The 24,573-nt window shown below is 49.2% G+C and overlaps 1 protein-coding gene across 2 annotated transcripts; it reads right to left on the reverse strand.

Moving 5' to 3' along the window:
- Nucleotides 1-41: 41 nt before the first annotated feature.
- LOC119046768 (cytochrome P450 4F3-like) lies at nucleotides 42-19,633 on the reverse strand. Of its 2 annotated transcripts, none has more exons than XM_053668111.1 (13): nucleotides 19,552-19,633; nucleotides 18,891-19,089; nucleotides 14,828-14,972; nucleotides 13,175-13,228; nucleotides 12,955-13,082; nucleotides 9,445-9,566; nucleotides 8,469-8,739; nucleotides 8,062-8,128; nucleotides 7,745-7,874; nucleotides 4,760-4,893; nucleotides 4,616-4,680; nucleotides 4,372-4,454; nucleotides 42-265 (listed from the first exon to the last, which is right to left on the reverse strand). In XM_053668111.1, the coding sequence occupies exons 2-13, from the start codon at nucleotides 19,086-19,088 to the stop codon at nucleotides 127-129; spliced, it is 1,536 nt and encodes a 511-aa protein (XP_053524086.1). In that variant the 5' UTR covers nucleotide 19,089; nucleotides 19,552-19,633; the 3' UTR covers nucleotides 42-126. The 2 variants fall into 2 exon arrangements, with proteins under 2 accessions (XP_053524086.1, XP_036997803.2); XM_037141908.2 differs by lacking the exon at nucleotides 42-265 and adding an exon at nucleotides 3,094-4,168.
- Between the last annotated feature and the right edge of the window lie 4,940 nt (nucleotides 19,634-24,573).

Consider the following 24,573-nt stretch of genomic DNA (forward strand, 5'->3'; position numbering starts at 1 on the left):
GGGGAGAGAAAGGAGCAACTCTTTTCTTTTAACTGTCTACACTTACTACTTGATCCCTTTTCTTGTAGAAAGCTGCACAGCATTTTAAATCATAAGTACTAATGTAGTTAATTATAAATTATTTTTTCAAGGAAAAATGCATAGCACCATGCCTGGCACATAGTAGGGCTGAATATATAAGGCCTGTGAGAAGCCAGAAGACATTGTGTTAAGAGCGAAGACTCCAGTTTCCAGGTCAAGTCTGTTCCAAGCTCGCGCCTTCCTTCTGTCAAAAAATAAGAAAAATAATGGCAAACACAGGCTTGGAACAGACTGTGTGTCTGCAAATGTTGTCACAGCACTACGCTCATTTCTGCCCATCTGACTTTCACAACTGCTTCGTCATTACCCCTGGTCTTGGGTGAGAAAACTGAGACACAGAGAGGCAGAGAGACCTGCCTCAATTCCCACAGCTGGACCCGGTGGGAACCCTGGTGTACTTCTCCCTGGGAAGCTGCACGTGGCAAGTATCTGAGGCCTTGCATGGCCCATCAGGTTCCCCTCCTCCCCTTCCCCTCGTGCTCCTATTGGGTTGGCCACAAGTCCATTTCGTTTATTCCATAAAATAAAAGACACGTTGTTCATTTTCGCCAATAATTTTGTTGGTTTGGATATTTTGAGTGTGTCGGCTATCTCCTGATATTGGCTTCTAGTGGGTAGAGGCCAGGGGTGCTGCTAAACATCTTCCAGTGCATAAGACAGCCCAAAGCAAAGAATTATTCGGTCAAAATGTCCATAGTACCAAGAAACTTCACAAACCACTTTTGACACGTTCGATTGGTCACAGCACCTTCTGCATACACTGCACAAATCTTTTTTTGCATTTCAGTTGTGTTTTTACCTTTCTTGAAATAATAAAGCATAATATGCCCAAATGTTGCATATTTTCTTCCATATTCAATATGAAAATGGCTGCACAAAAATTCACCAGTTTTCATGTTTTTTTTTAATGCACGCTGATATGACAGCTGTCACAACACAATCTAACAAAATTGTTTCAAATGAACTTAAAGGCAACTAAGTGCTACTAGAACCATTGTACGACAAAAACATAACAGACTTTTTGGCCAACCCAATATCATTCTTTAAAAATAGAAAACAATTCTTAGTTTAAAACAGGCCAGATTTGGGTCATAGACCGTAGCTGGCTGGCCCCGGGCAGGACACAGGAACAGAGGTAATTGTGTGTGTTGACCGTGTATCCTGACTCTGTTGGACTGTGCCTCCTGGACTAAACTTGTGCTGCTATTTCCTCAGTCTTAACTCTTCCTTCGACCCCACTTTCCCACCAGCTAAGGCACATTTCTTTTCTCCATTGTGCAGCAAACCCCTTTGATGACAAATGTCTCCCCTCCCAGTGCACATGGGCTTTGAGTTCCCACTAAGGGTCTGGATGGTGGGTGAATGAAGGAAGAGGGACCCTGAGGGGCCTTGGGACTCACTGCACCTGTGTGTGTGTTCCTTAAGACACACCTGGGCCTAGGCCTGTCCCTTGTGGCTGTGGGGCCTTCTTCCTCTTCTGAGTGGCGTGTCTGAGGCTCCCACTGCTGGAAGGTTCAGAGATGACAGGCTGTCAGGGCCCAGCCTCCATTAGTGTAGTGTGTATGAGTGAGTGACTGAGTGTTTAAGTATATGTGTTACTGTGTGTGTGTGCAATTGTGTGTGCATGTGTGAGTTTCCATGTGTGTGCATGTAACTGTATGCACACTTGACTATGTTTGTGTGCACATTTGAGTGCATGTAAGTCTGTGTGACTGCGCATACACACGAGTGCAGCTGTCTGTGTGACTGTATGCAATTGTGTGCATGGAGGGGTGCGCAAGTGTGTGCAAGGGTGAGAGTGTGTGTGTCCTGAAGTCGGTGGACCACTGTGACTGACTGCCCCAGGCTGCACTTCTTCTCACCCAGGCAGCTGCTGTCAGAGGTTCCCAGGCCTGACCCCGGACCTCGGCCTTGCAGCAGGTAGGACATTCTGGAGAAATAACTTCCCTGCATGCAGCCCTGTCTAACAATTGTGGGTGCTCATTCTCTGCTTTCTTCCAGATGTCCCCAGAGGGACTGAGCCCCAGGTGCCCACAGTGGAACATCCTTTCTAACCCACATTTTTCCTGCTGTCTCCCCTCCCCACTGCCCTACAGTAGGCATCTCTTTGGACCACCTCCCGAAGAGGCCACTTGCAGTTGAATTCCTATCTCAGGATCACCTCTAAGGAAGGTGCTGCACTCATGTCTTTGCAGTAGAGTCTGCTTCTGGGTAACCCAATTAAGACACACAGGCAGCCTTGCTCTTCCAGTCCCCACAGGCCCTTTGTTATTTCTGCTTTACTGGAAAGGAACAGGAGGCTTAGAAAGGGCAAGTCATTCACCCAAGGTCACATTCTAACGGAAGAATTACAAAGCTGGGCTTTGACCATGGCCCTCTGACCCAAGGCCATTGCTTGTTTCCCTCCTGGATCCCCCTCCTTGCTGAGGGACAAGGGCACAGGACAGGCATTCACAGACAGTGATAAATCTAACGAAATATGTGCAGGATCTCTATGATGAAAACTTCAAGACACAGATGAAAAAATTCAAAAAGACCCAAATTAATGAAGAGAATTGAGAACCCCTTCCATCTTTCTCTCAACTGCTGCAGAACCAGCAGACCTCCGTGTCCTAGAACATCTAGGGGCCAGGGGCATCCAACCCACAGCCAACAGCCCGCAGGAGGGCTATGAATGCGGCCCAACACAAAATCCTAAATCTGCTTAAAACTTGGATTTTTTTTCTGTTTTCGTTAGTGTTTATGTGTTTAATGTGTGGCCCAAGATAACTCTTCTTCTTCCAGTGTGGCCCAGAGATGCCGAAAGGTTGGACACCCCTGATGGGTGAGGATGAAATACAGGTCGTGCATCTCTAGGGGGAAGAAGAAAAGTGATTTTTCCCCAGTTCCTACCTTCAGGCCAGCTTCACATCAAAGACCCTTAATTTCTCAGCTGTAACCATGGATATTTTAAATTTACTGAATCTTCTACTGATAGCTTTCCTTTTTAGCATTCGTTCTTTTTTTTTCCCCCTTAACATTTTGGGCTTTGTGTTTTATAGTTTCATTTAACAGCAGGAAATTTAGAATTAACTTCTAAGATTTCTTTTTAATTTAAAATTTGGAACATGATGCCAGAGAGGGAAAGGGAGGAAATACATCCTCACTAAGGACTGAAGCTTACCAGATAGATGATGACTCAGTCTTGCCGCACCTGCTTACTTACTCAGACTCCACAACAGGGCAATGAAGTGGCCCCTGTTAATCAGTAAAGGAACTGAGGCTCAGAGAGGGACACCCTGTTCCCGTAGCTAAACAGCCAGCAAATAGCAGACTGGGGTTGTGATTTTGGGAGCACAAGTCCATGGTGTGCTAGATCCGGGGTCATCTGACCCTGACTGCTTCTAGGTACCCCCTTCACCTTCCTTAAATGGTCTTGTCCTCAGCATCCAAGGTGATCCTCATCTTTAAGGAGACATTGTTACAGTGACCATAGGAACATTGGGAAGGATTCCGAGGTGAGAAAAGACTGGCTATATTAGGAGATCAGAACCGAGGTCAGGGTGGCTAGAGTGTGGCATCGTTATGGGTTCTCCTGTGTGACTCAGTCTCAAATGTACCCTGAAAGCCCATCCTTAGATCTGGTCCCTCTCCTGCTCAGACACCTGCCATGGTTTCCCATTACCCACACTATAAATGCTACACCTTTGTAAAGGGCCCTAGGAGAACCCACAATCAGCGTGGGGCCCTGTGCTGGGCAGGGGAGGCAGGCAGGGTCTCGAGCTCAGAGACACCTGGGTCCCCTCCACCCGGCCACGCCCACGCCCTGGGAGGCCACGGGGAGGCTGGGGCAGAGGTGACAGCACAGTTTTTTCCTGGGACCCTGCACGGGGAGGTGTGTGAGGTGAGGGTGGGGGTGGGGTGGTGGCGTCACTGAGAGCCCGCGCCCAGCGGCTGCACCCGCAGCCAAAGTCCGCCCTCTGCCCGCAGGATCAGCTCCGGCTTCCTGCGCGGCTCCGCCTCGTCGGGCAGGACGCGGAAGCGCAGCAGGGTCAGCGCCAGCACCACCTTCATCTCGGCCATGGCGAACGTCTGCCCTATGCAGTTCCTGCGGGCGCGAGGGAGGGCGTGGGGGCTCCGACTTGGCCCGGGACCTGGCCCTGCACTCCATCCCCCCCCCCACCACCACCAGGCCCACCCGCAGCGGTGCCGAAGGGTGCTAACCGCGCCTGGCACCCCCGTGTGGACTGGGATATTTCCTGAGCCCAACTGCCCACACCCCATTCCCACTCAAATATCCGCGGGCCTCACCTGGACCCCACAGAGAAGGGAATAAATGCCAGAGGTGACCTCTTCTGGGGTGTTTCTGGGTCAAAGCGGAAGGGGTCGTATACCTGGGGGCGAGAGAGGCCGGCTGGTGGATGGGGTTCCTCAGAACACACGGCCACCCCCAGAAAGGACACGTAGATACAACGGAGGGGGAGAGTCCGCTTTCTCGGGCCTGGATCCCGCCCCATCACCGGGCCCCAGGATGCCAAGAAGGAAGGGGCAGCACCTCCGGGTCCGGCCAGACTGATGGGTTGTGATGAACTCCAAAGATGCTGATGACGCACGTGCTTCCTGGAGGGGAGGAGGGGCCAGTCAGGATGAGGTCCGGGCTCACAGGACTACCTCCCTCCTCCCCTGTCATCTCCTGCACCTTTGGGGATGACACGGCCATCAGGGAGCATAATGTCCTGGGTACAGCAGCGGGAGATGACCGTGACTGGGGGGTGCAGGCGCAGACTCTCCTTGATGCACATGGTCAGGAAGGGCAGCTGGGCCAGGTCGTCCCTAAGGAACAGCCCAGCAGTTATCCAGGGAGCAAACCAGAGACCCGCCCCCACCAGCTCCATGAGGGTCTCTCTGTGTAACGAAATAAATTCCAGATGGGTCAAATGTCTCCAAACTCGAACGTACCTTAAATAAATAGAGACACCCTCTCCCCACCAATCCCCCCCCATGTCCTCTTGCCCCAAAAGATCCTCTTCCCACCTCATTCAGACCCTCTCTCCTATAACAAAATAAATTCTAGATGAACTGAAAACTTAAGCATTTGAACGTCAAAATCACAAGTTGCTAGAAGAAAATGTAGATTGGTGGTTTTAGAACCGTTTCTGAGCAAAACACAACAGTCAGGGAGCAGTATTAAACACGTTATACCATTGCATACAATTCTTTTAAATTGTATAATTACCCCAATATAAACATCTTCATCATGGACTTAGAAGCTTATTTAAATAAATAAGATCCACTCCATACTCTAAGTTGGGATGACCTAATGTAAAAGTGCCAATTCAGTCTAAATTAATCAATATTTAATGCAATCCAATAAAAATCTACTTCGTGTGTTGTGTGTGCATGTGCGCGCATGTGTTTGGAACTTGGTTATGTTATTCAATTTGAAAAAATTAAAGTTCATTAAGAGCTAGGTCAATTTAAAAAAGAAAAGATCAGCCCTGGCTGGTGTGGCTCAGTGCATTGAGTACTGGCCTGTGAACTGAAGGGTCACTGGTTCGATTCCCAGTCAGGGCAAATGCCTGGGTTGCAGGTGGGGTCCCAGGTTGGGGCCTGCAAAAGGCAGCCAACTGATGTTTCTGTCTCATATTGATGTTTCTCTCCTTCTCTTTCTCCCTCCCTTCTTCTCTCTCTGAAAATAAATAAAGTCTTTTTTAAAAAATAAAAATAAAAGATCAAAGAAAGGGAACTCAATCTACCAAATATTAAGACCCATCACAAAAGAGCAGTAAATAAAAAGAAAAAAAACCCAATTGTGTGGAATTGTACAAGAACAGGAAAACAGATGCATGGAGCAGAACCGAGAGCTTGGAAACAACATGCAAATAGGTAAAATTTGAGCATCTGATAGAGGAGGCCCACAAACCCCTGGGCAATGGATAGACAGTTTGGTAGAAGGTACTCATACAACTGACGATGTGGGAACGAAAAGAACTAGATCCTCACCTACACAAGGTGATGAGTGTGTCAGCTAGCCTCACTGCACTCCTTGTGAATGCATATCACGTCACCACATCGTGCACCGTAAACCTACACAGTGTCACGTGTCCACTACAGCTCAACAAAACTGGGAGGAAAAAAAGATGAATGCTTATAGTCATGGTCAACCATTTTGCATTGTACTGTTTGAGTTTTCACCAAGTGTGCAATTTTTTGAGGTTGGGAGAGAAATGTCTCTCCATGTCACTGGACAGTGGTGCTGAGCTAAGCCTAGAGGTGGAGGACACCACCTGCAAAGTGTTTGTCCAGCCTAACATCTCCCTTCCACCCTTTGGAACTCAACCCAGAATCTGGCCCCTGGGTCCCCAGGCCCCAGGTCATACCCTCCAGTTTGTCCTGGTAGTCGCAGGGAGATATTTCTAACACCCATGTCTGACCTGTATCTCCCCTTCTCAGACACCTCCCATGGCTCCCCATTGGCCGATGTTAGTCATGGCTTTCCTGTGGAGAGTCTGCTGTGCAGCCTCAAGAACAACTGGCTGACAGCCTCCCCTAGGGGTCTGTGGCACTGCTGCATCAATCGAACCAAGGCCACACTCACCTGGGCAGCTCCCAGCCAATGACTGAGCACGTGGCCACTGCTGCCTGACTATTTCTGCCCAGCATGGGTCCCTAATGGCGGCATCCCTGCCCAGTTTGACTTTTTATCCAATATCGACCTCCCAGAAGAACGGAAGTGACACCCTTGGAAACTCCTAACATGGTTTCCAAAGCACTCTCAGGGGGGCTTCCATGACCAGTTCGGCCTCACTGGGGGCCCCTATGGTTCTTCAAACTGTAAATATCACAAGGATCCAGCCACCTTTACTCCCTCACAAACATGCCAGGCTCACCCCTGCATGCTTCTGTCCTGGCCTTTGCACAAGCATTCCCCCGGTCAAAAGCACTGTTCACTCCATGTGGTGAATCATATTCACTGTTTTGCTGCCCAGTCTCACCTCCTTTCCTCTCAGCCCCAGCCCCACCCAGGTAGGACCCAGATGGGACTGGATGCTGAGCTGGGAAAGGGCAGGCAGCACAGCCATTTTTACTGAACGAATGATGGATGACTTTTTACCCCTGAAGACATCTTGGGAATCCCTGGAACAGACTATTAGGTGGGCATTAGGGAAAAAAAAGCAAAAATTAAGGGGAGTGGGGGGTCTTTTGGGGAAGATTGCAATGCCAGGCAGAAATACAAGGAGGGGAGGAAAAGTTCATTTACTGAACACAGGCTGGGTGGCCTCTGTTTTATACACGTTGTCACAATTCTCCAAGCAGCGCTGTGGGCGTGAGATACAGACACACATACACACACACACACACACACACACACACACACACAATTTGCAGAGGAGAAGAGTGGCATTCAGAAAGGGAAACTGACTTTATTAAAGTCACACAGCAAGTTAGTGGGGCAATAAATGGGGACGCTCAGATCTTTCTGTCCCCAAACCTGGCACACTTTCCCCTGCCATCCAAGCTGGATACCAGACCCTGCCTCTGTGCTCTGCTTCCAGTCCCACTAAATGGATGACAGAATGACAGAATCAACAACAACAAAGACCTTCCCTCTTCCCCACTTCGGGAGCACAGCCTGTGTGGGGGTGGTGGGGGCTCAGGAAGAGCCATGAGAACCCTCACTCACCACTCAATCTCTTTAGGCTCCCGGTCCCCCAGGAGCTGTTGCACCTCCTGCCGGCAGCGCTCCTGGTACTCTGGGTGGCGTGCGAGGTTGTACAGGACCCAGGAGAGGCCACTGGCTGTGGTGTCATGGCCTGAGAGGCAGGCAGACAGGCTTAGGTGTCTGGGCTGCTTCTGCACCAGAGGTGGGCAGCACCCTTATGTTAAGGCCTTCAGGGATGGTGGGTAGGATTGGGCAACATGGGGCGGCCCAGGGTCCACCTGCCAAGTCCCTGGGATGGTGAGACCCACCCCTCTGTGGTCCCACACTGAGACCCTTACCCTCAAACATGAAGGTATCAGCCTCGGCTCTGATGTCCTCATCTGATAATCTCTTCCCATCTTCATCCTTAAGAAAAGGCAAGATGCCTTGGATCACACTGGCCCTGAGGATATCTGTGTCTAACCTCAAACAGTCCCTGAAGCTCTGTCATCCAAATAGGATCCTTCCCTCATCAGCTCCAGAACTCACCCACACATGTTCTTCCTGGTCTCCTGCTTCCCGTTTACTCCTTTGAGATAGCCTTCTACACAGTCATGGCTACGGCTTATCTCAGACCCATTCCTCCCTTCCTCAAGAACCCTGAATGGCTCCATAGTGCCCTTTGCTTCAAGTCCTGGTTCTTCAATCTGACATTTGAAATCAATGTCCATTCTGCCTCTTGAATTCAGATCCCAGAGAAGCCCACCTTGGCCAGTAGGAGCACATCAATGAAGTCCAAAGTCTTGGTCTTAGCCTTGGCTTTGAGGAAGCCATGAAAACCCTGACTGATGAGGGTGCGACGCCGCTCCTGGATGATGGCATCTGTGAAATTGTGTACCAGGTTGCAAACCCTGCGGAAGCGCCGCCCATCAGGGGTGAGTTGATACAGGAAATCCACGTACAGGAATATCTGCTGGGTTCGTTTAGTCACGAGGGCACTGAGCTCCAAGATGGCAGCAATATATTCACTGGGATTCCTGCAGGAAAGGCCAGAAAAAGCAGCTCCTTAACACACATGAAATCCTGGGAGGCCCTCCCAGCCAGAGCTCAAAACCACGTTCAAACCAGAAAAGGATGCTCTCCACACATGCTTCCATCTCTCTGAGCTTCCTCATGTCCTAGGCCCCGGCACAAAGTTTAGGCATCATGCTCATCCCCCCTCTCCCCTTTGCAATATCTGGCCCTGCCCATTCTTCCTTGGTTTCTCTCAAATATGTCCCATTTTCTCCACCAAACTCAGTCTTCCTCTTCACTCTCTCCTTGCACCCTGTGTGTACACAACAGTCAATCATCTCTAGACTCTAGAGCTCAGCTTAGAGCCAAAACCTTCCTCTGCTCAAACACCTGCCATGGCTCCCTGGAAACCTCAGGATAAAGTTCATACCTCTTTGCCTGTCTTTGGAATGTCATTAAGATCCAGCCCCTGCCCAGCCCTCCCACCTCATTTCCAAGATGTCCCATCACAGGTACACACACTCTGCTCGTTCTAGTCTCCTGGCTCTTATCAAGCATTTCTTCCTACCTGAGGGATCACTCTTTCTCTTTCCCCATCCTTGCCCTTCAATGTCCAGCTCTGACCCACCTCCTCCAGGAACACCCTTGTGATTACCCTGGTCAGTCCTCCCTCCATCTACTCCCTTGGGTTTGTAGCTCATGTTCCCAGGCTCTGGGCTGAGACTCACTCCTGGCAATTGCTGTCAAAACTGAAGACACATTTCTGCAGACTGTCCAGGGTCATGAGGCTGATGTGCTCAAACATGTCCAGACGAGTGTTGCCTTCTGAGGCCAGGCGCTGCCACTTGGCCTGGACAGAGAAGGGGACAGAACAGGGCCTTCCCTGAGCCCTTCCCCCAGCCCAACCACCTACATGGACTCCCCCAGACCCTGCCTCTTGGTCCTCTGCCCCAGGCACCCATCCCCAGGGAGGACTGGGCACTAGTGGGAGTGAAATCTGTTACTCTTAGGACATGAAGACTCCATGGCTGGGAGTCAGAAGACTTGGGTTCAAGGTCATTGCCTTCCTCTGGGCTCCATCTGTCAAATTTCCAGTGAAGTTAAGAGGGCCTGTTTTGGTGTCAGACAAGCCAGGTTAAAATTCCTTATCCACCATTCATAACTCACTCCTTAGCTATGTGAACTCAGGCAAACTCCCCAAACTCTCTGACCTTCTGTTCCATCATCTCTAAAGTGACAATAATAATCATCTTGTCATTTCTGGCCAAGATGGAGATGTAGATAACTTTACCTCCTCCCACAACCAAAAGAAGGACAACAACAAATTTAAAAACAAAATAAATAACCAGAACTGCCAGAAAATCATACTGTACGGAAGTCCGACAACCAAGGAATTAAAGAAGAAACATTCATTCAGACTGGTAGTAGGGGTGGAGGTAAGCAGCCAGGGCAGAGAGGACGCATGGCAAGGCATTGGCTGGCAGACCAGGTGGTCCCACATTTGCATGTAGATAACCAGGAAGAACAACTGGAGAGTGAGACACACCATACAACCCAGGATTCCAGTATGGGGGAAATGAAGCCTCAAAACATCTGGCTGTAAAAACCTGTGGGGGTTGTAGTGGTAGGAGAAACTCCCAGCCTCACGGGAGAGTTCGCTGGAGAGACACACAGGTCCTAGAATGTACACAAGCCACCCATTTGGAATCAGCACCAGAAGGGACCAGTTTGCTTGTGGGTAGTGGGGCAAGTGACTGAAAGCAGGGTGAGAGATTAGCAAGTGGCATTGTTCCCTCTCTGATCCCTCCCCCACATATAGTGCCACAACACATGGAGTGGGTTGCCCCACCCTGGCAAATACCTAAGGCTCTGCCCTTTACTATGTAACAGGCTCACAGAGACTATATATATATATATATATATATATATATATATATATATATATATATATAGTGAAAGAATAGATCAAAGCTCCAAAAATAGAACTAAGCGATGATGATATAGAAAACCTATCAGATGCAGCATTCAAAACACTGGTAATCAGGAATGGTTGAATATGGTCACAAAATAAAAGGAAAAGTGAAAGCTATGCAGAGTGAAATCAAGGTAAAAAAAAAAACAGGGGGCCAAGAGTGAAGGGAAGGAAACCAGGACTCAAATCAACAATTTGGAAGAAAAAACATAAACATTCGACCAGAAAAGAATGAAAAAAACAAGAATACAAAAAAATGAGGATGCTTAGAAACCTCTGGGACAACTTTAAACATTCCAACATCCCAATCATAGGGGTGCCAGAAGGAGAAGAAAAAGAGCAAGAAATTGAAAACTTATTTGAAAAAATAATTAAGGAGGGCTTTCTCAATCTGGCAAAGGAAATAGATTTCTGGGAAATCCAGGTAGCTCAGAGTCTCAAAGAATTTTTGACCCAAGGAAGTACACACCAAGGCACATCATAATTACATTACCCAAAATTAAAAAGGAGACAATATTAAAAGCAGCAAGAAAAGGAGACAGTTATCTAGAAAGGAGTTCTCATAAAACTATCGGCTGATTTCTCAAAAGAAAACTTGCAGCCAACAAGGGGCTAGAAAGAAGTATTCAAAGTCATGAAAGGCAAGGACCTACATCTAAGATTACTCTATTCAGCAAAGCTATCATTTAGAATGGAAGGATAGATAAAGTGCTTCCCAGGCAAGGTAAAGTTGAAGGAGTTCATCATCACCCAGCCCTTATTATATGAAATATTAAAGGGACTTATCTAAGAAAAAGAAGATGATAAAAAATATGAACAGTAAAATGACAAGATCACAACTATTAACATCTGAACTCAAAAAAAACTAAACAAACAACTAGAACAGGACTAGAATCACAGAAATGGAGATCACATGGAGGGTTATCAGCAGGGAAGAGGAGAGGGGAGAATGGGGGGAAAGACACAGGGAATAAGAAGCATAATTTATAGGTACAAAATAGACAGAGGGAGGTTAAGAATAGTGTAGGAAATGGAGAAGTCAAAGAACTCATATGTACAATCCATGGACATGCTAGTGGGAGGTGGGGTGCTGGGCGGGAGGGGAATAGTGGGGGAAAAATGGGACAACTATAATAGTATGATCAATAAAATATTTTTAAAAATTAATAAATAATAACAATCTCTACAAATTATACAACATATGCCATAGAACCAGCACATCATTTTTTAATGTATAGTAAATGTTAAGTAAGTAACTGTTAGCTATCATCAGCATCTTCATCATCATCATAGTGGTAGGTGACTGCAAAAATGTTTCCTTTTTTTGTCCCTCCATATATCCTCATATCCTCATCCTTTTCAATGAGACACTGCAGTTCTTCCATTAGGAGGTGGAACCTCTTTATCCATCTATTGAATTTGAGCTGGATAGCAACATGCTTCAGCCAACAGAAGATGGAAATGATGGTATGCTAATTCTGAAACTGGGCTTCAAGAGGTACTACATGTTTCTGCTTGTTCTCTTGGAGTGTAGTCCCCATTACCCCACTATGCAAAGAGTCCAGGCTAGCCTACTAGAAAGTGAAAGGCAAATGCAGAAGTCCAGCTGTAAGATGAAGGCCATCCTAGACCGACCAACAGTTGGTCAAGCCTTAAACATGAGACAGGTCTGAGCCTGGATCAGCAGAGCTGTCTACCAAACCTTGTCAAGATCCCAGACAATTGTGTGATTCCAGCCAAGACAAGAACCACTCAACTGATCCATCATCTCATAAGCAACAACAAATACTAATTTTTTCAAGTCCATGAGTTTTAAGGTGGTATGTTATGTGGAAAAGGCTACTATTCAATATTCATTGTTATCATCTTGAATTTAGAGGCTTCAGGGAGCAGACTAAAAACTAAAGCCTTCTGGCCACTGGTGCCAGGAACAGGATTCCTTACGTCATCTTAACCACCATTTAAAAGGAATTATTATTATTTTTATTTTTTTAATTACTTTTTTATTTATTTTTATTTTTAAAATTTTATTTAGTTATTTTTCAAGTACAGTTTTTTGTCTATTTCTCCCATCCCAGCCCCTCCCCCCACCCCTTAAAAGAAATTATTATCTCAATTTTACAGATGAGGAAGCCAAGGCTTAGAGGGGAAACGCACTGGCCCCAAAACCATCCAACAGAGTCAGAACTCCAGACCATGTGTCTGAGGCCAACCCCCAGCCGCTTTCCCAGGGATCCAGCTGGGATGCTGAGTTCAAGAGACTCACATGCATGATGTCTGCACTCTTGTTGAAAATCTTCACATAGGGCTTCAGGATTTCAAAGTGGAAGGCAGGTGTCAGCAGATGGCGGTGGCGGCTCCACTTGTCACCAGCACTCAGCAGAAGCCCATCCCCTAGCAGAGGCAGCCACAGGGAGTCGGCAAGGGCAGTGCCTTCCCCTAGTCCCCCAAGGATGTCCCAATCCCCTTTGCCCCTAGTTACTCACCTAGCCAAGGCTTCATGAAGTTGTAGAAAAGTCTATTCTTAGGTGCAACAGTGGCTGACATGAATGAGGACCATCAGGGACCATGTGGAGGTGGAGGAGAGGGACTTTTGGAGAGGGGAGGAGGCACCCAGCCAAGGGTAGCATTCCCCCTCCAAGTCCAGCATAGCAGAAATGGGACAAAGTCAGAGGAAACAATGAGGAAGGTGGAGGCAAGGGGGGACCAGAGCCCAAAGGCACATCCCTATATGCTTAGACACACCCCAACATGGCATGATATGCCCAGCATACCTTGACATGGTTCCTATAGGATTCAACATGTTCTACACACCAGATCAGAGCCCAGTGCTCTACCAGATGCCTTTATAGGGACCTCAGATGCCAATCTGCCCAAGAACTCTCTGACATCTCTTGGGATATCCAACATGACCCAACATGTGTTAACATGCCCTGACATGGCCCCAACATGTATGCCATGCCCTGACATAACACTACAAGTTCTGACATGGACCAAAAATCCATCTTACATGATCTCAGTTTGTGCCACAAACAGGACTTAAATATGGTTCATTACTGTCCAAGATGGCTCAGGGATGACCCAGGCTTTCTCGTATTCTCCTCCACAGGGTTCTCACTCAGCCGTATGTGCTTAGCTCAGGGGCACTTCTGTCCTTAAAAAGACCAGGGCATGCTGCCCCTCTCACCATGGAGAGCTGCCACTGTTCCTTCTGGAACACACCCCAAGGCCAACCAGACACAGTTAACCAACCTGGGGGTCTGGGGGATGTTCCCCCACAATCGGCTGGCCATCTGTCTTCCTGTCCCAAATCACCTTCTAGCTTAGGGTTCCTCCCATCAAGGGCAGCTAGGGAGGGCAGCTGAGAACAGACAGAGCTAAGAGGGAAGCTTCCACATGTTCTGTGGCCTTCAGAAATCACTATGCCTCTCTGACTCTCAGTTTTCTCACCCAGGAAGTGCCCACCTAGCAAGGATGCTGGTAGATGGGCATCTGATATTGGCCTGTCCAGGGTCCATCCCTTTTTCCTTGAACGAGCACTCCATCCCTCCTCCACTCTCAATCCAAGTGGTCAGGAGGGTAGCCATGCCAACCCAGCCTTCACTCCAGAGCTAGGCATATGGCCCTGAGCCTGGGCAATCAGGTCACAGTGATTAGATGAGGAGCTAGTCCCTGTAACACAGGCCAGGCCAATTTAAGAAATCCTGTCATTTTTCCTGGATCTATAAGGAATAAGCTCCCTTTTCCAGGGCAGGTGAGCTCTCAGACACCTTTTCACCAGCACAAGAGTGAGGCTGGTGCAGAGGAACACAGAACTCTGAGATGAAGACCCATTTCCAATGGCATTCTTTAAGACCTGGATCCAGCCATGCTTCAGGTCAGTCTTCTCTGAGCTTTTCAGTCAATAGATCTCCCTTCTTTATTTACACCAACAATGTTGAGGTTCCATCACTCAAACTGAAAGAGACTTTAGCAACTGGAGAGTCAAGGACCTTCCCAGAGTCACCCGGCTGGTGAGAGTCCCAGCTATGGTCTCTGTCAATGTTGCCCCATTCTCCTGCTCAACCTGGTCTCTCTAGGGGTGGGAAGGGCTGGGAGAAGAAGCAAGGGAAGGAGTTGGGGGCTACTGGGAGAGATACCTGGGGCCTGGAGCAGGGGAGCAATGAACTTAGGGTGGATGAGCCGCAGGACGGGGTAGAAGGGCCCAAGCCACCAGACGTGGATGTCACGGAAGTAGTGGCCCAGTTTCTCTGTCAGCTGCAAGCCCTCCTCATTGGTCTTCATCTGGGAATGAATGGGGATGAGGCAAGGCCGGGAAGTGGGCTACAGCTTCCCACCGTACCCCTTACCCACCACACCCCACTCACCCCCTTTACTTCTTCTGCCTGGACTATTGGTCTACACTTGTCTCCATCTCACTACGTCAGCTTCTGTCTGTTGGCCTCTGTCTTTTCTTGTATCTATCTACCTATGTCTTTCCCTGTCCCCTCTCTCTTTTTGTTTCTCTGTTTCTTTAGGAGATAGATGATAGATAGATAGATAGATAGATAGATAGATAGATAGATAGATAGATAGATAGATAATGGATAGATGGAAAGAAGTAGATCACTCAAAGGTCTGGAGGTGAGAGAGCCAACACCTGGCTGTGAGCAGCAGGAAGGAGGTCAGCGCAGCTGGAGTGAAATGGGTAAGCAACAGAGAAAGGCAGAGAGGGGAGCAGATCAGGCAAGGAACCATGAGTGGGTAGAAGCAGGATATTGATTGTGAGGGTGATGAGGAGCCATGGAGGGTATGGAGATGAGGTGACACTGATGGAGAATTGGAGAGATGGACAGAGAAATAAGGGCAAATAAAGAGAGAAACAGAGAGCGAGGGAGGGACAGAGAAGAACACATGGAGAGACAGGTAAACAGTACATACACAGTGCATATGCATCTATCTCCTGCTTCTATGTATGTATCTACCCATCACCTATTCACCTATCATCTCTCTCTATCAATCTATCCTTCATCCATCGTCCATCATCTATCTATCCACGATCTATCTATTCATCTGTCTACCATTTACCCATCCATCGTCTAGTCATCTATCCATTTATCCAACCATCCATTATTTGTTTTTCTATTATCTGTCTATGTATCATCTATCTATCCATCATCTCTCTCACAGTTCATCCTGTCTATCAATCTCTCCTGAAGCTATGGACATACCCATTAATCGTACCATTTATGAATGAGAAACTGAAGCCACATCCCACAAAAGGGGAAGGAGGATGGATCCCCTCCTCAGGAGGTGTCCTCTCCAGTCCCTCAGGATGCCTCATCAGAGCCTGACCAATACTCCAGGTGCTCTAGGCAGGTGAATATAAGTTGTTTTCACTTTGTGACCTGCTCCGCACTCTCCAAGGACCCTGAAGCACTTGATGAGATCATTCCAGAGAAGAAGAGTGACTCAGCTGAGGTCACATAGCAAGCGGGACTGGAGAAGGGAAGACCACCCAAGGCCATGTTCAACACCCAAGCCCTTGGAGGGGGAGTCAGAGCTGTGGTAACTTTCTAACACTCCCTCTGACTCCAGAGCTTGCTGAGATTATTCCAAGAACCAGAATCTCAGCCAGACTTTAGGATGAGCCTGGAACCTCCAGTTCTGTGATAAGCTGGTGGAAGGTGTGGGGAAGAGAGGAGAGGAGCTGGTCACTCATCAGCTTTGGCCTTGGAAGATCAAAGGAGGTCATCGAAAGTTCACCCACACCCAGAACATGGCCTCCATCATGACGTCATCAAACATCTGTTAAGTGCATGGACACTGAAGATATTATGTCTACCCCTCAGGGCCATTAACCAATGGGAGAGATGGATAATAAATAATTAGACAATTAACCGTTTCAGTGTGAGCATGACCAAGTCAGAGGTCAAGGTCTAGGAGTCAAGAACAATTTCCATAAAGAAGTTATCTTTCAGCTGAAAGTGGGAGGATGAGAAGGAATCAACAAGGAATTGACAGGAAGGGAAGTGCTTCCAGTCAAACCAGCAGTGCAAGCCAGGCCCTGGGGTAGGAGGGGCTTGGCTCACTGAAGCAACAGAACAGAAGCTCAGAGTATCCAGGGTGTAGGTGGGGCTGGCAAGGGCAGGCAAAACTTAGTCTTTATCTTCAGAGTGATGGTCAGTCATCAAACAGTTTTTAACCAAGAAGAGACATGACCTCAACTAAATTTCAGAAAAATCTCTCTAGGCCTAAAGAGAGAGAGGATAATAGGAAACAAGAGCCAAAATGAGGAGACCAGAGAGGGAGCTGGGAGAGGCTTCAGGAAAAAGATGATGGTGGATAGGGCCAGCAGTGGTAGGAGGATGCAGAGAGGGGACAGGCTGAGGAGAGATTGTGGAGGCAACACAGCCAGGTGTGACAAAGGACCAGACGTACAGGTGAGAGAACAGAGGGGCCAGGAGACCCTAAAGGGTGGGTTGTGGGCAACTGGAAGGATGAACTAGATTAAGGGCAGAGGCAGAGTTGGGGATGGAGTCATAATTCAGATTCCGTCTTGGTGGAATAAGGTAGTTATGAGATTCCCATGTGAGGAGGGGAGGAAGGGGCCAGACACACAGCCTCAGACTCAGGGGAAACATGAACCTGGAATTCACTTATGCAGCGGGGACTAATAGTCTGCCTACTCAGGAGTTGGAGCCCTGGATAAGGCAGTGAGTGGCCTTGGGAGAGAAAGGAGGGGCTAGGACTCTGGGAGATTCCCACATGGAAAGGTGCAGTGAAGGAGGAGCCATGACTGGGACAGAGTCACAGGGCAGTCAAGAAAGATTAGGGCAGGGCCTCGAACTGGAACCAAGAAAACAAGGAGGTTCTAAGATGGCAGAGTGGTCAGCAAGGTCAGAGTTGCTTGGAGATGGACAAGATGGGACTGAGGGACCTGGAGTTCACAGGCCCCTCACTGGAGCATGATGGGGGTGGGCCAGACGGGATCGAGTGGGAAACGGAGGCAACAAGGGAAGACAAGCCTTTGTCCACGAGGAGAGAGCCAAGGAAGCAGACGGGAGGTTTTGTGCCGATTGCGGTGCAGTGGCGATGGGCGGGTGGGGGGTTAGCTGTCACCCTTCTGTCCCATTTCATGACCTTCTTTAGCATCAGCATGGAGAACTAATCAGACAACCTGGTGACTGAGCTCAAACGAGCAAAGCTTTTCCAAAGGACCGTGAAGGAAAGCTCAAATGACAAGAGACTTCAGCCCATGTGCAAAGGGTGGAATCCAAGCTAAATGCATCCAAGGAAGTGGAGTCAGAAGGAAGCAGTTGGTCTGGGATGGAGAGGGGAGTGGAAACATTGTCAGGCACTTAGATGGGAGAGGAAGAAGAAGAAAGAAGCTGGGAGGAAGAGAGGCTTCTGCTGGGAGGATGCAACACTCAGATCAGTGGCTTTGGAGGTAGAGCCTTCACAGGTGATGACAAAGTCCAAAGTGTGATTGTGGCAAGAGGGACAGGGTGCAGCATGGACAACATGTTTCTGGGGAGGAGGCCAGGAATTAGGGGCGGGCAAGAGCCCCCCCCCCCCCAGGAAGCTTGGCCTTGAGAGCAGAGGCCAGAGTGATTCCCTCTGAAAGGTGGAGTGGTAGACTTTGATCCAAATTGGGCAATGGGGCCCATGTAAAAACCCGGGGAAGGGGGAGTAGTGAGCAGGGTTGAAAGGCCAGAAGAGAGATGTGCCTGAGGAAGGGGAGGAGGAGAGACTCAGCCCAGCTCTGCCCCCGCGTGGGAAGGGATGGCGAAGGTCACAATTAATTCCTCTGGCGAAGCAGAGGCCCAGAGAGGAGCAGACACCGGCCCGAGGCCAACAGAGATGGGCTGGCAGGTAGAGGACATGGGGAGGCCTCTGGTCTGGTGGTGGGGACTGTGGGGACACCAGTAGACCTGGCTCTGTGCAGCCTGCCAAAGGAAACCCTCAGAAGTGCAGTGATGGGGAGGAACAGGCAGGAATAGGAGTTGGAGCAGGCTTGGGGTGAGGAAAGGTAAAAGCAAGGAAGGTTTCAGGGCATGGAGTGCACAGAGGATGGAACAGACCTGGTGGGGAGTGAGGAAAGAGAGCCCCCTCACTTCTCTGTTGCCCCAGACCTCAGCCCAACCACTGAACCCCATTCCCAACCCCTCGGGGAACCCACCCACCCTTATTCCTAGGACTCATTTTGCTGCCCACACTCACCAGGCCCAGGTGACCCAACAACCAGCTCCTCTTTGGGGGCTCTGGGAAACATCGGAGGCGGCGGCAGGTGTCATAGAAGGTGTAGGTCCAGGCCAGGACTCGGGCCAGGAGCCAGGAGGCCCCCAGCAGCAGCAGGAGTAGCCATGGGGAGGCTGCCAGTGGCCCCAATCCCAGCCAGGACAGACTCAGCTGTAGCATCCTGCAGGGCAGACAAAGGGGGGGGGGCAGGTGAGGGCAGGGGAGGCAGTAATAGGTGAGCTCAGAGGCAGAGACCAGCTCACAGACAGAGGGAGAGGGCAGAGGGAGTGAGGGACAGGGACACAGAGGGGCAGGTGAGTGCTGGGGACAGGGCAGGGAGGGCTCGGAGGTGGGTGAATCCAGGGGATCAGGAGAGAAGGGAGAGGGGAGACCCAGGGAAATGCAGAAGAAGAGGAACAGGAAGAGGCAGAAAGACAGAGAGGGAGAAGGAGAGAGAGGGAAGGAAAACGGAGAAAGGAAGACGACTGAAGAACCACCAAAAGGAATCAGCCAGTGGAAGGTTGCCAGGGGCTCCTGTGACAAGGAAATCATGCTCCCCCCAGGCCAGCTTGCTCCCTAGAGCCACCACTGCCTTGGCCAGCACCCTTCCCCACCCTGTCAGCCCAGCAGCCTCAGCCTGTACCTTGTGCCTAGAGCACCTAGTCCCAGGCAAGCTCTCCTTCCGCCCCTCTAGGTTCTAGGTTCCTGCCTGAACTCAGTCTAGAGAAGGCTGGGCTTGAGTCAGCCAATCCCTGCACACCAGGCTGCTTCCTCCTAGATGGCAGTCACCCAAAACTTGGAGCCAGAGCCTGCTGGGTCCCAAGAGGAACCGGCTCAGTTTTACAGGGTATGGGTGCTGGGTCTTCAGGACTCAGTGCCTCCCTTGTGGGGTGGAGGAGCAGGTTGGGGGTGGGCAAAAGTGACTCTGGGCCCCCAAATTTACTTCTTGCCCTACCCTGCAAAGGATAGGTTTCTAATGAGTCCTGTCCCAAGCATCTCCCCTGGGCCTCCAGGGCACGCAGCCCCGCCTCCAGGCAGCCCAAGGCCTGAGCTGGGACCTGAGTGCTGTGAACAAGAACAAAGAAACCAGCCTGGCTGGGGACTTTCCCATTAGATTCAGGGGTGGAAGGGCCCTTCGAAAAGAGGGCACCTGGAGGCAGGAGGGGTGGGTCTCTGGGGCCATGAGAAGAGGGTGCAGGCTGGGGAGGGCAGAGCTGGGAGACCCCGAGGGAGTTCTGCCTCTCCCTCACCTGCCACCTGGCTGTGCCGGACCCTCCCAGGCTAAGTCTCCCCATCTGGGATGAGAGCCCAAGAGGGGACACATGCTGTCCAGCTCCTTCCCACATTTCCCTGTGAGGGATTCTCAGCCCCTGTGAGGTCTCCCCACAGCCAGGCTCCAAAATGAGCATGAATTTGGAGAATGGGGCTGAGTGGAAAGACAGGGGCAGACCTTCCTCCCACAACTGATAGAATGTTATGGAAATGTCCAAACTTGCCCCGCAACCCCACCACCTTATTCCTTCCAGTCGTATGTGACCCAGCTGCAGGCGGTTGTTCCTGGAGCCCCCAGCAGGTTGGGCACACTGTCCTGGATCCTCCTCCTCATCTGCCGCTGGGTTGGGGCCACCTGCTGGCAGGTCCAACTGGAGAAGAGCCAGGGGCTCAGCCAGGGATGAGAGGCAGCAGAGCTGGCCTGGGAAGCCCAGGAAGCCGCAGGAGGAAAGAAGAAGCAGACATCTGGAGAGGCGCAGGACCTTGTACCTGCCGCACGACAAAGTCATTCAACCTGACAGCACAGGAGAAAGTGAATCCTGGCACAGTGTAGGTGGTCATTAACTGTTTAGGGAAGAAAGGGACTTAGGAGCCATGAGCTGAAGAACTGTGTGCTCAAAATGTGGTCCTCAGACCAGCAGCCTGGCTGTCACATGCAGCATCTTGGAAATGCAGAACCTCAGGCTCTAACCCAGACCCACCGAGGAGGTGACTGCAGTCTTTTTGCAGCTTTCCCCATGAAAAGGGGCTTGTTTTCCTTCTTGAATCTGGACTGGCCTGGGATGCTTCATCAATAGGATGTGGTACAGGTCATGCCATGCCAATGATGGCCTTGAGGATAGCTGGCAGCGTACACTTTTATTTGCTCACAGGACATGTCAAATGCCATAAGGAAGCTGAGGCCACGTGGAAAGTCCTCACACGTGTAAAACTCATCAACAGCCCCCACTGACCTCCCTGCTGCGACAGCCAGTTATCAACTGCCAGCTGTGTGAGAGAGACGTTTGGACCGTCCAGCCCCGTGGAGCCTCCAAACGACCACCTGATGTGCAGAATCATAAGAGAAAATAAAATGGTCATTGTTTTAAGCAACTAAGTTTGGGGGGGGCTCTTTGTTATGTGGTGATAGCTCACTGATACACCAACTGCATCTCTCTCTCTCAATCTCTCTCTCTGTTTGCTGGGTGAGGGCTGTCCACAATAATTAGCCTGACTACCACCACACCCACAGGAGGAAACTTGGAAAGTGTGGCGTGTCATAAAAAGAAGTCATTTGTCACAACTCCTTCCCAAGTAGTACAATATGTATACATATATATATAATCTTGAGAAAAATATACACCATAACGTAAGTTTGTATAAGTCTTAAGCTATAAATGTGCATATAAGATTTATATCACACATAAATCTTAGGATAAATATAAGTGTATATAGAAGACTGATAGATAATACATATACAGAAATGATAGCTAGACAGATGATATAGGTAATAGACAGGTGATGAATACATCATGGATGAGTGGATAGATAAATTGATGACTGATAGATAGATGCTATTAGTTCTGTTTCTCTGGAGAACACTGACTGACTCAGAGGCAAATCTAATTCCTCTCTCACTGAACCTGAGCTGTCCTCAGTGTCTTCTGGGACCTGGAATCTAGATCACAAGAAGACTTGCAGCTTCCTTCCAGGCCCCTTGGAATTCACCCTCCTGGACACAGCTACCATGTGGAGAGAAAGCCCAAGCAACCCCATGGAGAGGCCCTGCACTGGCAGGAACTGAGGATCCCAGCCAGCAGCTGGCACCAGATTGCCAACCACGAGACTGAGTTCTTTTGGAAGTGGATCTTCTGGCTTCAGACAAGGTTCCCAGGTAAGGCCACACAGAGTAGAGAAAACCAACCCAACTGAGCCCTGACAAATTGCAAATTGGTGAGTAAACTAAAATTTGTCAATTGAAGGTACTAAACTTCTTGGTAGTTTATTATACAATAATATTCTAACTGAAACAAATTATATTTTTTCTAAAGATTTTATTTACTGCCCTAGCCGGTGTGGCTTAGTGGATTGAGTGCCTGTCTGCAAACCAAAGGGTCATGGGTTCAATTCCCAGTCAGGGAACATGCCTGGGTTGCAGGCCAGGTCCCCAGCTATGGGTGTGTGAGAGACAACCATACATTGATGTTTCTCTCCCTCCCTTTCCCCTCTCTCTAGAAATAAATAAATAAAATCTTTTTTAAAAGCTGCATCACTTAAAATTTTTTTATTTACTTATTTTTTGAAAGAGGGGAAGGGAGGGAAACAGGGAGAGAAACATCAATGTGTGTTGCCTCTCGTGCACCCCCTACTGGGGACCTGGCCTGCAACCCGAGCACCTGCCCTGATTGGGAATTGAAATGGGATCATTTGGTTCATAGGCCAGAGCTCATTCCATTGAGTTACACCAGCCAGGACCAGATTGTATTTTTTAATATGTTTGGAATCCTCAAAAAATGATTACGTGTGGAAGCACTGAGATCTTGCTCACTGGCATATGTCATCAGTTTGGCTCAAATGAATTCTTATAAAAAATTCTCTTGTCCTGACTAGTGTGGCTTAGTTGGTTGGGCATCATCCCACAAAGTGAAGGGTCGCCAGTTCTATTCCCAAGTCAAGGCACTTGTCTGGGCTGTGGGTTTGGTCCACAGATAGGGAGTGTACGAGAGGCAACCGATCTATATTTCTCTCCCTCTCTTTTTCCTACCTTCCCTCTCTCTGAAAGTAAATAAATAAAATCTTTTTGTAATTCTCTTTAAAAATACTTATGTATACATAAGCATATGTATATGTGTGTATGTGTATGTATGTATGTGTATGTATTTCATGTATATATATATATGAAAATGTACATATATGCAATATTTAAAACTAAAAAAAAATCAAACCAAACTGCTGGACTGGGGGTGGGGTGCAGAAGTAGAATTTCCCTTTAAAATATTTACATTTACAACTTTTTTTACACCAAGCCCATGCAATATTTGGAGATAGGAGATAAATAAATAAAAGGCTTATAACATTCCCTTGACACACAGTCAGTACCAAGCATGTGTTTGCCATTATTTCTCTTATTTTGTGACAGAATGAAGGCACAGGAACTGGCCACAAGTGAGTCTAAGGACCTCTGGTATGCACTCCATGGACTTTACTAACTGTGAAGGATCCCTCCAGGCTTTGCAAGGAAGAGGGCTTCCAGGAGGGAAACAAGCACTGGACTTGGGGTCAGAGGGCCCAGGGTCAAAGCTCCGCTTTGCCACTCTCCAGCTGTGGACCTTGGGCAAGCAACTTGCCCTCTCTGATCCTCACACCCCTCCTCAGTACAAGGGGCATATTAACAGGCCCATGGGGATTGGGGATTGGGGATTGGGAGTAATAACAGGCCTGTGTGTGTGTTAGTGTGCATTCCCTGGAAGCAGACTGATACAAGGATTCAGGGGCAAATATTTTATTCTGAAGCAAAAATTCAACACAAGTGGCTTCTTTGGGAGATGATCTCAGGAAATAACAGTAGGGCAGTCAAAAAGTGAGACTGGGAAGGGAAGGCAGCAGGGAAAAGTGCTTTAGAAAGGAAGTCCCACTGTGGGCACCTGGGGCTCAGTCCCTCTGGGGACCTCTGGGAGAGAGCAGAGAACAAGCACCCAACCATCATTAGTCAGGGCTGCTGCAATCACGTTATTTCTTCTGAATGTCCCGCTTGCCGCAAGGCAGGATGGGGGACCGGGCAGGGGCTCCTGCCTTGAGCAAGGAGCATAGCCCGTTTTGGACAGTTACAGTCATTCAGTGAGTGGGGGTCTCCCCTCCTCTCTCCCCAACACACCCAGCCACACAGTCGCACACACAGTCTCTCATACACACATACTCGCTAAATGGAGCCGTTAACTCCTTAGAGCCTGTCGCCCCCGAACGGTCCAGCAGAGGGAGTCTATGACACGCTCAGGACTGAAAGGAGGGCCCCTCAGGAGTCTGAGTGAGCAGCAGGTGTGTCTTACGAGTCACACCCGTGGGTGGAGCCCAGTCCTGAGCCTAACAGACCCCAAGCCTCCTGTTCTGTCTCATTCATTCACCAAGACCCTAAGCAGAAAGTCAACGTGCATTGCAAGAATTACGATCCAGTAAAATCCACGGGAGACCCGAAGTGCAGAGAGGGGCAGTCGCGTGCCAAAGCCACCGCAAGGATCAGAGCCTGGGATTGAACCCATATGTGTCACCTCCGAAGGTCAAGATATTTTTTGCTGGCAGATGACGGGTTTGCACTGAGGCATTGGTCGGGGGCGGAGGGGTGAGGTTGAGGGAGGCCTGTGCGATGTTTGGAGAAGGACGAGCACTGGGAGAACCTCCTTTGGGACGGGAGTGTTTG

This window comes from Artibeus jamaicensis, unplaced genomic scaffold (assembly GCF_021234435.1).
Source record: "Artibeus jamaicensis isolate MK-2021 breed Jamaican fruit bat unplaced genomic scaffold, CSHL_Jam_final contig_477, whole genome shotgun sequence".
NCBI classification, from domain to species: Eukaryota; Metazoa; Chordata; class Mammalia; order Chiroptera; family Phyllostomidae; genus Artibeus; species Artibeus jamaicensis.

Coding starts and splice junctions, on each gene's coding strand:
- LOC119046768 (XM_037141908.2), bottom strand. CDS start 19,088: ATGCTACAGCTGAGTCTGTCCTGGCTGGGATTGGGGCCACTGGCAGCC. Junction 4,894..7,744: donor GAGCCTAAAGAGATTGAGTG/GTGAGTGAGGGT, acceptor GCTGTTCCTTAG/GGACGACCTGGCCCAGCTGC. Junction 4,455..4,615: donor CAGTCTGGCCGGACCCGGAG/GTGCTGCCCCTT, acceptor TCTCGCCCCCAG/GTATACGACCCCTTCCGCTT.